This window comes from Mirounga angustirostris, unplaced genomic scaffold, assembly GCF_029215605.1.
Source record: "Mirounga angustirostris isolate CCGP_5_RB_7025 unplaced genomic scaffold, mMirAng1.0.hap1 SCAF_16, whole genome shotgun sequence".
Lineage (NCBI taxonomy): Eukaryota > Metazoa > Chordata > Mammalia > Carnivora > Phocidae > Mirounga > Mirounga angustirostris.
Genome location: NW_026991724.1, coordinates 42,569,110 through 42,583,316, shown reverse-complemented (window position 1 = coordinate 42,583,316; position 14,207 = coordinate 42,569,110). Strand labels below are relative to the sequence as shown.

Below are 14,207 nucleotides of genomic sequence, written 5' to 3'. Positions count from 1 at the left end.
TCCCTCTCATGCTCTCTATCTCTCATTCTCTCTCTCGCAAATAAATAAAATCTTAAAAAAATAATAATAAAAAAAAAAATAAGCTAAGAAGAATACTTTATCTACTGTAAGTTTATAAATGTAATTAAATAATTAAAAATAAAAATGGCTCAGTCTGTCCCCACACTTGTAATGGCATGAGCTCAAGATCATCAGGGTTGTTACTGGAACAGAGAAGAAGGGATTCTATGTTCTGTGCTCAGCTTTAGAGAAACACTGGTGACTTAGAGAAAATGATGGACTCAGTAACAAAGAGAAGATAATATTGCTCATTATGATCCATGAGTACATAACATTTTACTTACATGATTGGTCAAAAAGACTATTTTTCAGACATCTTGGCTTCCTTATCATGGCCTGAGAACCAGGACATACCACTGCACGTGTACCTGCCCAAGTAGCAAGACCTGATGTGCCACCTAACATGGGGTTTGTCCAAAACAAAGCAATCTTTTCAAAGATGTGCAAGCTTTAATCAGAGCCTAGGCTTGTGTTAATATAAGAGTCACGTTACCATGTGGACGGGACTTGAACCACAATTCTGGAGCCCTCTAAACTGATCTGGGGGGCATAGGCTTCTTTATTTTCAATCTGTGCTGTGTCAACTACCACCTAAGAGAAAGAGAGAGAGAGAGAAACAACAATCAGCTTTCCGAGAGGAAAATGGATCACAAACAAATCTAATACATGAGCCTGCTGATGCTGAGTGAGTCTGGCAAGAATGATTCCCATGGCAAGGAAGTTGTACAGAGGCCAGTCAAGAGCCCCATGAAGACAAATGCAAGTAATAAAGATGACTGAAGACAGTAATACTTCAATGAACAGAAACCAAATTCTGCGTGCAGGATGTACTGAACTTTGTAAGCACTTTCAGTACTTTTTCCAAGCCATAAATATGTTAATTAGGAATTATTTTGTTTCCTCTTAGTTTTTTTTTTTTTTACTTTACGCACTGGAAAGAAGTAAAACCGTTTTTAAAAATCTAACCACAGCTTCAGAAAAGGCCATTTGTAATGCCTGAACACAAACTAGAAGTGGAGGAAGCTTTTTTAAAAGATCATTTTATCCTCAGCCATCAATAAAAACAGAACTAGCTCAGAAAGGTAAAGATGATTCTTCTCTCAATGATTTATTTTCTTTTCCTTTTTTTTTTAAGAGACACAGAGAGAGAGAATGCATGAACAGGGGGGAGGTAATGAGGGGCAGAAGGAGAGAGAGAATCCCAAACAGGCTCCACGCCCAGCATGGAACCCGACATGGGGCTGGATCTCACAACCCTGAGATCATGACCTGAGCCAAAATCAAGAGTCAGAGGCTCAAGTGACTGAGCCACCCAGGTGCCCCAGTGATTTCTTCTTATTTGGAGTAGAGTCTTTAATATTACACAGATGATGTAGTAGCCTAGGTAATTTAGAGACTTTGACAAAACCATGAATATATTTTCAAATAACTAAAAGAATTTAAGAAAATAATCACAGAGTGCTTTAAAAATAAATCTGTTATGGCGTGCCTGGCTGGCTCAGTCGGTAGAGCATCCGACTCTCTTGATCTCAGGGTCATGAGTTCGAGCCCCACACTGAGTGCAGAGATTACTTAAAAAGAAATAAATAAATCTGTTAGATTTCAAAAGCCATGCAAAGCTGCTTATTATGATTCCAAATTCGGCCTCTAATGGAGCTGATTTCCACTGCTGTAAACAGAGTTCCCACAGCTGGTCTGCAATGTCCTTTGGAAAAGACTTCCTGTCCACGTAATAGCCATTGTTGGACCAGGCAGGTGTTTCCTCTCTCCGCCCATCTCTAGAGCCATAATCTAAAGGTTCTTTGTCAGTCACACACAAAGGTGCCCTGGGAGCAAGGAGTAAGGAACTGGAAGAAGTTTCTGCTCTCTCAATAACATGGGCCTTTTTTTTTTAACCTACAATGTTTTCCCAAAACAGCCTGTGTGTCCTTCTGCCTTACTTTTTACTCCTTTCTGGAGAATTTACGCCATGTTTCTCCTAGTTTCAGCTAAAATGATCTCTGGGAATATGGATCAATTTCCTAGAGGCAGCAGGCTCTCACATACTTCAGCAGGGAGCCTCCAGCTTACTCCTTCTCTTAGGGTGTTTCTGTATCAAGAACTACATCCTAAAAAAGGTATAACTTACCACTGTGGACAGGCCCTCACCTGGCCCTACATAAGACAGCACCACCCTGAGCTAGGCCACCTGAGCCCTCATCCGCATGAAACAAAAGGACAGCATCCTCCCCACAGTTCCATTCACGAATAAAGTAGGAATTAGAGTAAGAAACAGTTTTTTAAAATTTTCTTAATCTCGAGTTAGTTTCCTTTAACCACTGACTGAAATGCTGTATCTTTTCAAAAAGTAGTCATTTAGTTCTAGAAAGTGGGATCAAGTATGTAAGGTTATATGGGTCTTAGATGCCAAACAAAAAGCTAAATGGTGCTTTCAGATGCTGATTTCCTGATCCCATGCAACTCTGGCAAAAAAGTCACTCTTCTCTCCAAAGGTGAAAAGACTAAACCAACTTCTGAGTTGATGCCGTTATTTTATGGCTAAGAAGGAGATAAACAGAGAGCTGGGATACAAAGTGACTGGTGGGGGGACTACTTATACCATGGAGGTTTCTCAGAGCTGACATCAGGGAGCTAAGGAGTGAGTCACATAGAGACTAGAGAGGAGTATTCTCAGGTAAAAGGGGCAGCCAAGTGCAAAGGCCTGAGATAGGAAGAAGCTTGGCATGTTTGAGCATCAGAAAGACATCCACTGTCACTCCAGGGTAGGCAAGCGAGGCAAAGAGGCCTTCCCCATCAAATCATTATTAATGTATAGGTGTCTTTAAAATGAGGAAAACCTGCAACATCATTTTGCAACTAAGATCCCAGCAAATACATATTATATTATCAATCTATAAAAGAAAACAAAAAGGCTTTTTAATGCTGCTGTTCCTTTACCTTCTCCACGTGGTCTGCACCCTGCAGGACCGAAGAACTTTTTAAATTATTCAGTATTTCCACACCTGTGCCCACACCACATGTTCCCCTGCTGGAGGCATGGCTCCCGGATCTCTCTCCCATGCATCCCACACGTCTGCTCACCAGTCCAGCCTGGCCAAACAGCAGCTGCACGGCAGTCTTGCAGGCGCCCCGCCACGTGGACGGGCACACCTGGTTCAGTACTTCGGTCACAGGAAGATCATCCCTGGGTGTGATTCCATTGTAGCAGCCCGCCTCCTTGATCAGCTGTAACATCGTATGCTATGGATTGAAAAGACGAGAGCTCACTGCTCAAGATAAAGCTGTACAAGATTCTAAAATGTGTTGAAATGAATTTACAGGCACACAGTAGCCCTCAAGAAGAAAGCATTTTGTTTCAGTCCCCACCCCCCCAAATCACGTCATTTTAATGTCTCAAGTAATTATCATCAGATACCCTCAGGGAATACGGATACATGTACATTAATATGTACATGTGATTTCTATACTAGCAAAAAATACAGCATCATATAGCCATTTGCTGATGCAAGTTGGTTGAGGAATTTTGAAATTCTGAATCCCTCTAAATAAGGAGACAAAATCATCTGGTAAAAACAAATACCAATGAAAACCTCAACTTTATTTTGGATGACCAAGTGGTCAGGTATGCAGGCTCTGGAAACAGACTGCATAACCTCAAATTCCAGTCTACTCCTTTCTGGCTGTGTGAGCTTGGGCCTTCGTCCTTCTATCCGTCAAACAGAGAACAGAGCAGCACCCACTTCATGGGTGAACATTAAACAAGACAGTGCACATGGAGCCCTTGGCTCCATGCCTGGCACACATGATGCCCCACGAATGTGCATAGTTACTGCAGTTGTATGACAAGACTTCTCATTTAATTTGTGTAAGTCCACTAAACCATCAATTGTAAATAGCATTTTATAGTGCACTTTCAAAACACTTCATGTTAAACATTTAACAAAATTATGAATAAAACTTGCCAAATGTCTCATAAGTTACCATGGTCTGTTTTTAGACACCAATTTACTAATACCACCTGCTTTGACTTCAGTTTTGTTTAACCTATATTCTTTACAAGCCCTTAGGTGTCCCTGAAGCACTGTTTCCACATTCACACCCGGTTGCTAAAACCCCATGGAAAGCTACCGTCTTAAGTTTCAGGTTGTCGGCGGCTGATTCGTTGAAGGAGACGCCCTTCAGGAAGTGGGATCCTATCTGCACGGGGACGGTGGGAAGCTCACACTGCATGGGCTGCGGCGGGGTCTGCCGCCGCCCCGTCTGCTGTGCCTCAGCCTCGCTGCAGCAGCCCTGCAAGAGGTTTGGAGAGGAGAGGTGACCCACGGCACACCTGCCCAGATACCTGGTTCACTTGGGGTGGCGCATCTGCCATACCACAGCTCAAGAGCAACCAGAGAGAAAAGCATACCTGTAAACTGGCTTCAATTGCCTTTGGATTCAGGTGGAAACCAGCTTTCATTGCATATTCACAGTGGCCTAAGCTTTCCAGAGCTATTTTATAAGCCTGCAAAGAAATTGTTTTTTTAAGAATCAAGATTATACGGCAGATCATAAAATGACAACGTCCAGTGACAACAGAAATGGAAAATTTCTATAGTTAATTAAAAGACTTCAGGTCAACTACCATCTTACTAATCTTTCCAACTGGTTCAACATCACAACTCTACCTCCCTCCCATGTTCCTGTCCTCGGATAACTATGTGCCAGTTCTAAAACACTTACTTGCAAAGCACTGTCAATTTTCACGTTCAGTTCTTTGAGCTGGTGTTCAGGAATTGCTGCGCTCTGAGAACAGAAGAGCTGCTGAACTTCAATGCCTGCCAGGTGGCCGTCGCAGCCTCTTTCCCTCAGTCTGGATGTTGCCTGCAAGAAACAATGGCAGGTAGGTGACAGAGATGTGACAGACATTAGCAATATTTAAAAAACAAGAAACAAAAAACAAAAACAAAGTTAAAGCGAGGAACTATCTAAGCATTAGATGTACACCAGACTTTCCGGATTGTCTGTATTACCAAGTGAGCAGCCAGAAATTTAGGAAGATGAAATCAAGCATCTTTTTTTTTTTTTAAAGATTTTATTTATTTGACAGAGAGAGACACAGCGAGAGAGGGAACATAAGCAGGGGGGAGTGGGAGAGGGAGAAGCAGGCTTCCCGCAGAGCAGGGAGCCTGATGCGGGGCTTGATCCCAGGACCCTGGGACCATGACCTGAGCCGAAGGCAGACGCCTAACGACTGAGCCACCCAGGTGCCCCCCCCCTTTTTTTTAAGATTTTATTTATTTATTTATTTATTTGACACAGAGAGAGAGACAGCGAGAGAGGGAGCACAAGCAGGGGGAGTGGGAGAGGCAGAAGCAGGCCTCCCACAGAGCAGGGAGCCCATGCAGGGCTCGATCCCAGGACCCTGGGACCATCACCTGAGCCGAAGGCAGACGCTTAACGACTGAGCCACCCAGGTGCCCCGCTGAAATCAAGCATCTTGAAGAGAAAGCAAAGCTGACACAGCACCACTTTACTTAAGAAACCCTCGAAGGAAGATGTACCCGTCTGTTACTAATTTTTTTTATATGTCAAACCTTCATTTTTTTTTTTAAAGATTTTATTTATTTATTTGACAGAGAAAGACACAGCGAGAGAGGGAACACAAACGGAGAGTGGGAGAGGGAGAAGCAGACTCCCTGCCGAGCAGGGAGCCCGATGCGGGACTCGATCCCGGGACTCCAGGATCATGACCTGAGCCGAAGGCAGTCGCTTAACCAACTGAGCCACCCAGGTGTCCAAACCTTCACATTTTTTATTTCTTTGCTTTAAAAGACAGAGAAGCTAGAATATTGGCACTTGGAGTTTCCAGAATAATAATAATAAAAAAGAACACATAAGGTTAGGTGCTCCTCTACACCAAAGTAAAAAGCCACACCAACACAGAACAGGAAAAAAAGGTACATTGGAATGCTAAAGGAAAAACAGTACTTCTAAAATCTGCACAAAAAATTAAATACTTATTTTTCGGTCATTAAATATTTATGAAGAGCACATAATCAAGACAGAGAAACAAGAAAAAAACGAATCAATGTTTTGTTGCGATGAAATGTAAGTTACCTATCCATGTGGGTCAGGACCAGAGACTACAGAAAAAAATATATTTAATTTCTTAGACAGGAGGAAGAATTCAGGATGAACTGTCTTTCAATTTTTCCATGTCTATTTTTGTTGCAACAATATCTGTGCCACAAATGACATTTTTTAACAGCTAATTTTTGTTCTTCTTCTGTTCTTCTGGTGTAGGAGTTGTAATATTTAACAAGATTGCAGGAAGGTCATTAGTAGCTATAATGCTATAAAGTTCCCAAAGCTCCACAAATTACCTATGACTACCATTCCATCCAGTCCCTGAACTCTAACAGTTTCACAGTTTAAAACCATTTGACTCTCCTTCTAAGACTGTTTCACTCAAATATTTAACCCGCAAGGTCCTGTGTTGGGTGTCGCTGGATAGGCAGTCAGGTCCACAACCTGGTCCCTGCCATCTTGGAGCTGACAGCCTCATGGGCCAAACAAAACATTTACAGCATCTAAAATGGAGGAAAACACACCAAGGAAAACAGAACTGTAACAGGGAGCATCCTAGACACTGAGAAATCAGCATTTTGGTTATGAGTTTACGGAGAAGGAGGCAGTCAGCGGAAGTGTGGGATGGATGAGCAGACATGTCAGCGAAGAAACTAGAACCCAGTGAGCAAGGAGGAGAGTGGCCACAGATAAGGCTGCTGAGCAGGGCAGGAATCAGACTCTGTGGGACGAGGTAGGTCAGGGTGAAGGGTCTATACTTTACCCTAAGGAAATAGCAACATCATCCACTTTTTTTTTTTTCTTATAGAATATATATATTTTTTATTTTATTATGTTAGTCACCATACAATACATCATTAGTTTTTGATGTAGTGATCCACGATCCATTGTTTTCGTATAACACCCAGTGCTCCATGCAGTATGTGCCTTCCTTAATACCCATCACCGGGCTAACCAATCCCCCCTCCCCTCTAAAACCCTGTTTGTTTCTCAGGTCCGTAGTCTCTCATGGTTCATCTCTCCCTCCAATTCCCCCCCCACCATTTTTCCCTTCCTTCTCCTAATGTCCTCCATGTTATTCCTTATGTTCCACAAATAAGTGAAACCATATGATAATTGACTTTCTCTGCTTGACTTATTTCACTTAGCATAATCTCCTCCAGTCCTATCCGTGTTGATGTAAAAGTTGGGTATTCATCTTTTCTGATGGCTGAGTAATATTCCATTGTATATATGGACCACATCTTTATCCATTCATCTGTTGAAGGGCATCTCGGCTCTTTCCACAGTTTGGCTATTGCGGACATTGCTGCTATGAACATTGGGGTACATATGGCCCTTCTTTTCACTACATCTGTGTCTTTGGGGTAAATACCCAGTAGTGCAATTGCTGGGTCATAGGGTAGCTCTATTTTTAAATTTTTGAGGAACCTCCACACTGTTTTCCAAAGTGGCTGTACCAACTTGCGTTCCCACCAACAGTGTAAGAGGGTTCCCCTTTCTCCACAACCTCTCCAACATTTGTTGTTTCTTTCCCTGTCCATTTTTGCCATTCTAACTGGTGTAAGGTGATATCTCAGTGTGGTTTTGATTTGATTTGAAAGGCCCTTTCTCTTGGATTTACAGAGACTGTAAAATGCTGATGGTTAATGATGATGAACATTTTTTCATGTGTCTGTTAGCCATTTGTATGTCTTCTTCAGAGAAGTGTCTTTTCATATCTTCTGCCCACTTTTTGATTTGTTTTTTGGGTGTTGAGTTTGAGAAGTTCTTTATAGATCTTGGATACTAGCCCTTTATCTGTAGTGTCATTTGCAAATATCTTCTCCCATTCTGTGGGTTGCCTCTTTGTTTTGTTGACTGTTTCCTTTGCTGTGCAGAAGCTTTTTATCTGATGAAGTTCCAAAAGTTCATTTTTGCTTTTGTTTCACTAGCTTTTGGAGATGTATCTTGAAAGAAGTTGCTGTGGCTGATGTCAAAGAGGTTACTGCCTATGTTCTCCTCTAGGATTTTGATGGATTCCAACATCATCCACTTTTAAATGGAGAGTGATGGAGGATGGCAAGACAGGGAGGACAGAAGGGAGTTCATTTATTGCAGGGGTCAGGGGAGAGTAGTGATTCCCTAAATAAGGGCAGTGACAGAAAAGGACAGATCTGGGATAATACTTTGGGGGTGGGACCTTCAGGGCTTATGGACTGGATGTAGATATGACACAAAGAAAGGAAGAGAACTCTCAAGTTTTTTGCACAAAGGACCCAGTGTGGGATAGCAGCACGTGCTAGCCTGGGGAAAATCTGGGGATCCCCAGGGGTGTGGGGAAAAGCTAAGCCTGAGCCACCTGGATACCTGAGGTAAGCAAGAGCTGAATACAGAGGCCTGAAGCCCACAGAAGTGGACGGGTCACACATATTTGCAGGTCCCCAGCACACAGGCAGTTCTTAAAGTCCCAAGGGTAGATGGCGACCCTATAGGGAGAAGGGCACCCAGAACTGAGCCTTGAGAAACTGACATTCGTAAGTTGTGTTGGAGAGCGGAAGCTAGCGAAGTAGATGGAGAGGATGACCCAAGAGGTTAACACTTGGCTCAGGGAGGCCACAGGGAGAGAGAGTCTCCAAGGGCCCATATTGCCGAGAGTGCCGACTGGAGTCAAACGGTTCCCTGGATTTGGCCACATAGAAGACACCAGTGACCCTGACAAGTTAATGCCTGTTCTTGTGTAGGAGTGGAAGTCAGATTTCAGTGAGCTGAATGATGCCATTTATATAAAGTTTTGTACTGGGCAAAATAATAACTTATGTTATCTATGGATACATGCAGAGTAAAAATACAAAAATATGCACAGGACTCACAAACTCCTAATTCAAAAGAGGCTATCACTACAAAGGAAGGGATGGGAGTAAGACTGTAAAAAGGTACAAAGGGAACTCAGCTGCATTTGTAAATAATATTTTTTTTCTGTTAAAAATAAAAGGCATGAAAGGGGCACCTGTCTGACTCAGTTGGCAGAGCACGCAACTCTTACTCTTGGGGTTGTGAAGTCAAGCCCCATGTTGCACATGGAGCCCACTTAAAAATAAGTGAGTAAGTAAGTAAATAAAAGGCATGAAGCAACTGGTAAAAAGTTAAGATTCACTTGAAGAAGCTAAAAGAAGACAAGAGGGTATATGGGACATTTCCTAAATGCTTGAACTGTTTCATAATAATGTCTTTTAGAATGACTCAAAGGTGAGGTGGACAATTCCTCCAAGAAGCTGGCTATGAAAAGAACAGAAAAACAGAGGCAGGACATCTCCAGACACCAAGGAGTATTAAAATGCCTACAAGAAATGTGTTGTCCCTGACCACATCCCACCTGGCTGCCTGGCTGAGCACTTACCCTCCGCAGCCAGCTCTGGCCCGTCTTTCCAGACTGAGGCTCCAGCCTCTTCTCCCTGGCCCCTCTTCCTTGAAGCTCTGCGGCCCTGCTCCTAGTTGGAGGCAGGGCCCCTTCTCTGGGCTCCTGCACACCTCCATTACAGCCCTTTCACCCTGTTTTTGTAGGCCCTTTCTCTTAGGAGGCTGGGAGTAGAGGCTGTCACCCCGGTGCCTGGCCCGCGCCCGGCACAAAGTGGGCATTCACAAAGGCATTCACTGTCAAATGAATGAACAAGCGAACGGTAACAGTTTAAAACTAACACCTCTAAATAAAACACCTCTTTTAGGAACCAACAGGCAAAGGTCCTGTGGAGCCTCCGCTATTTGAACACAGGGTTCCCATCTCCCCCAGGTCAGGGTTACCTCAGCAGCCCCCCGCCAGGAGCGCACAGCTTCCTCCAACTCAGGCGTGTGGCTCATGCTGGAGAAGCCGCCGCCACCGCTGTTCTTTTTCTCTGGCACAACCACCTCGGCAAAGCAAGAGTGAGCCACCGGCTGGACCTTCTGTAAGGCCTGGGTCAAAAACTGGAAATGGACCTGCACCACTGTCAAGAAACATCGCCCCAACACCTGTGAAAACAAGAAAGCCAGGGGGTTTAGCTTGTGTGTGCTACTGCATTCGTGCGATACACTGTTAACTACCAATGTGGGCAGAAGGTAACAGTCCCCGGAAACCTGAAATCACAGGGAATTAGAGAGTCACCATGCTTTAGAAGGATCTTTGCGCTCATGTATGCACCTGGGTGTCAGATGTCTACAAGACAAAATGCTTCAACCAAATAGCAAACCCCAAGGTTCAAATGGGTCTTCCCAGTTCCCACCCAGCCCCCCACTCCTCGTCTCCATTCCCCTCACGTGCACTCTGGCTCACGCTAACCCTGGTTGCCTTTGGGCTCCCAATGAACCAGAGGAACTCACAGTTCCAGTTATATACACACAGCATTCAGAAGGCACAGTAAAAGCCATGTGATTGAAAATCTGAAAGGTCAGTTTGACTCTAAGAATTCTATTAGAAATGGAATCCAAAGATACAAGTTATTTTGGTAACAGTGTTATTAACATAGCTCTATGTCATAATTTCAGTCTTAGGAAACAAAGCTGACAGACCAGTCTTCTAGAAGTCAACAAAACATACTGGATGACTCTATTTATCACAACAGTATAAACTCACTCTCCTGATACATATCAGTAGTTAGTTGGTCGATGGAGCACTCCATTAAAGTAGGGAATTCATTAAAAAAAAATACTATATACAAGGGCGACTGGGTGCCTCAGTCGGTTAAGCGTCTGTCTTTGGCTCGGGTCATGATCCTGGGGTCCGGGGATGGAGCCCTGCCTCGGGAATCCCTGCTCAGCAGAGAGTCTGCTTCTCCTTCTTCCTCTGCCCCTCTCCCCTTCTGTGCTCGCGAGCTCTCTCTCAGGTAAATCAATAAAATCTTTAAAAAAAATACTATATATATAATACTATGCTAATATACACTGTTAATATGTAACTATAATAATTTATATGCCAAAAAAACTATATACCATAAGTATTTTAAGATACAAATGTGCATTTATCTGCCACCCTTGGCAATCGCCAAAACTATTCTCTGAATTTTTTTTTTTTTAGATTTTATTTATTTATTTGATAGAGAGAGAGAGCGAGCACAAGCAGGGGGAGCGGCAGGCTGAGGGAGAAGCAGACTCCCCGCTGAGCAAAGAGCTTGATGTGGAGCTCGATCCCAGGACCCTGGGATCACGACCTGAGCCAAAGGCAGCCGCTTTAACCAACTGAGCCACCCAAGGTGCCCCTATTCTCTGATGTTGTTATTCCCTGTTTGCTTTCTTGAGGTAACCCTAGCTACAAGGTGTTCTCTATGATTTCCTACTTCTTTTTCTTTAAAGGAGAGCAAGAGAAGTGCCTGGGTGGCTCAGTCAGTTGAGCATCTGCCTTCGGCTAAGGTCATGATCTCCAGGTCCTGGGATCGAGCCCCACATTGGGCACCCTGCTCAGCGGGGAGCCTGCTTCTCCCTCTGCCCCTGCTCTCTTTCAAATAAACAAACAAACAAATAAATAAAACTTCTCTAAAAAATTAAAGGAGAGTAAGAACTTGTCACTCACAAAGCAACTTGAGCAGAGAACTTCCAGATTATTGACATCTTCCCTTAAATTTTTAGTTGTTTTGCCCATACAAAATTTGACAACAATAACAAAACTATCTGCAACTCTTCTATCATGTTCCATAACATTCACATTTTTTCCATGGAGGGTCTATCATATTTCATTGGCTCACACAGTAGATTACTTACTCAAGAAATTACTCTACTGAGTTTGCAATTTATTCAACTGTTAGGAGCACAGCTGAGAAGGCCCACTTGCTGCCAGGACTCAGTGCACTGCCTTGGGGAGGCAGTAACGGTTGGGGAATGGTTTCCATTGCTTTTACAAGGAACTAAAATCCGACCCCAGTGCCCACCCTCCGGCCTAGTCCTGTCCCTTGAAGCACCTAAAAATAAGACCCAAGTCGGGCCCTCTCACCTCCCAGCACACATTTTTTAGATGCTGTCCTTTTCCATCCCCACTGGTCAGAGCTCTGCTTCCTGGAGAAAGAGTCAGGCAAGTCTCAGGGGTAACTTGTAACCACTTGTTCCCTCTGATTTTCCCCTGTGGAAGTCACCAGGGCCAGACTAAAACAAACAAACTCACACAAATCTCACACCAAAGCATCAGCCCTCTACGGAGAACAATTAGAATTGGAGGCTGAACTCTCACCCAAACCTCCTGGGTCTCCACTCATACCTGCCTCAAGGCTCCTCCCCATCAGTGATCTGTGCCAGACAGGGCAGGGTGAGGGACACAGAGGAAGCGGCCCTAGCAACCTAGAGTCATGTGACAGGAACAGAATAAACAGCATATATTTTGTCTTGTACATACTAGCAGCCAGCCTTCATTGAACACTCCCCATGTACTTCACCTATGCTAAAGGTCTACCATGAATTATCTCATTTCATCCTAGGAACAACTGTATGAAGTCATTCCCATTTTACGGACAATAAGACCAAGGCACAGAAAGGTTATGAAACTTTGTCACGGGAATACAAATTGGATGTAACAGAGTGGTCACTTGCCTCAAGTGTCTGTGCCCTTTGCCACTGTGCCCCACTGCCTCCAACAGGCTCGAAACAGCTGGGTACAGCTGTGGGCTGGCAGCGCTGAGACCAGGCACACGACAAACTCAACCTTAACTGGCCTAGGCCAGAATGAGGGTATCCCAAAGCCCCACACAGTGCAAACACAGGAGGAGGAGTGGAGCTGGCTCCTAGGACACACAAACTCTTCCTCAGCCTCTTGGCAGGCTATGGGGAAGAGAGGAAGGGGGAAGTGGAGATGCCGGGTACCATTTGCTCTGGGGTCACATTCTTATGGCTTCTGACCAATACAATTAAGTCATTCATTTGTTCAATAAATATGTAATATGTGAATGCCTGATATGTACAAAGCACAACATCTACTGCCAATGGATACTACAAGAAAGACAATGAGCAAGTCCTTGTCCTCATGAGGGTTTCTTTCTTTGTTTTTTTTTTTTTTTTTAAGATTTATTTGTTTGTTTATTTATTTATTTATTTATTTGAGGGAGAGGGAGAGAAGCAGACTCCCTGCTGAGCGTGGAGTCAGATCCAGGACTCAATACAGGACTCGATCTCACGACCCTGAGATCACGACCCGAGCTGAAATCAAGAGTCGGATGCTCAACCAACCAAGCCACCCAGGTGCCCCATGAGGGTTACTTTCTAATGGTGGGGAACAAACTGCTAAGTTGATATGCTAAGTCAGAGGCTAATGGAGAAGGAACACAAAGGGGCGAGGTGGGAAGGAGAGGCTCTCTGAGGGAAGGACTAAGGGAACAGGAAACTACCCCTCCCCCTTCTAAAAGGGAAAATTCTGGGAAAAGCCTGATGCAGGGTCCCCGGCTCCAGAATAGGACAGTGCTGCTTGATGGGAGGATGAGGCTGGGGCGGGTGTCCCTCTTGGTAGGATGGTGGAAGGAGGATGCTGCTGCAGGAGTAAGTGGGGGAAAGATGCAGGACAGTTTAAAAGGCAGACATTTGGTATGTTGTCTCTACTGTTTTTACATGTTTGACCTTGGATGAGTCATTTAATCTAAATTTCTTCCCTGTAAACACGGAATGATGAGAACCAGAGCTCAGCAATCTTCCTCCCCACCCTTCCTTCCCCCACCACCACGATACATGGAGCATCAGTTCTAATTACAGCTGCAACAAAATATCCGTGTTGTGAACAATTCACTAAAAGCCAATCAAATCAATGGCCACGCTGGACTTTGGAAAAGCTATTTCACAGGATATCTGCTCTAAAGGCTTAAAGTAATAGATGCATAAACACTACTTTCTCTTGAGAGAGGACAGAGCTCAACCTCCAGCCTGCCTCTGCCCATCTCCTGTCACAGCCCAGGTCTCCTCCTGTAATAGACCCCACCGGCCTCCCCCCAGACCTGGGCCAGTCCCTGGGGCCTCCTGACAAACCTGGAAGGAAATACAGACTCTAACGTTGTGAATTCAAAAGCATGCGACCGCAGGGCCGTGGGCAGCTATTTTGTCCTTCATGTGGAGAACACTGCCTGGACTGCGGGATTCCGTGAGGCTGCAGAACAGAT

General features: G+C 44.2%; 1 protein-coding gene across 9 annotated transcripts in view; it reads right to left on the bottom strand.

The window, feature by feature from the left end:
* GARRE1 (granule associated Rac and RHOG effector 1) overlaps positions 1–14,207 on the bottom strand; it is an 81,742-nt gene that overhangs the window by 17,053 nt on the left and 50,482 nt on the right. For 8 of the 9 annotated variants that reach the window (XM_064581681.1, XM_064581680.1, XM_064581675.1 and 5 more), the window contains 6 exons: positions 9,910–10,116; positions 4,783–4,923; positions 4,469–4,564; positions 4,189–4,350; positions 3,142–3,300; positions 554–651 (listed from right to left, as the gene is read on the bottom strand). In XM_064581681.1, the coding sequence (XP_064437751.1) occupies positions 554–651; positions 3,142–3,300; positions 4,189–4,350; positions 4,469–4,564; positions 4,783–4,923; positions 9,910–10,116 (863 nt within the window). The remainder of the gene's footprint in view (positions 1–553; positions 652–3,141; positions 3,301–4,188; positions 4,351–4,468; positions 4,565–4,782; positions 4,924–9,909; positions 10,117–14,207) is intronic. The other variant, XM_064581682.1, reaches the window with a different exon arrangement.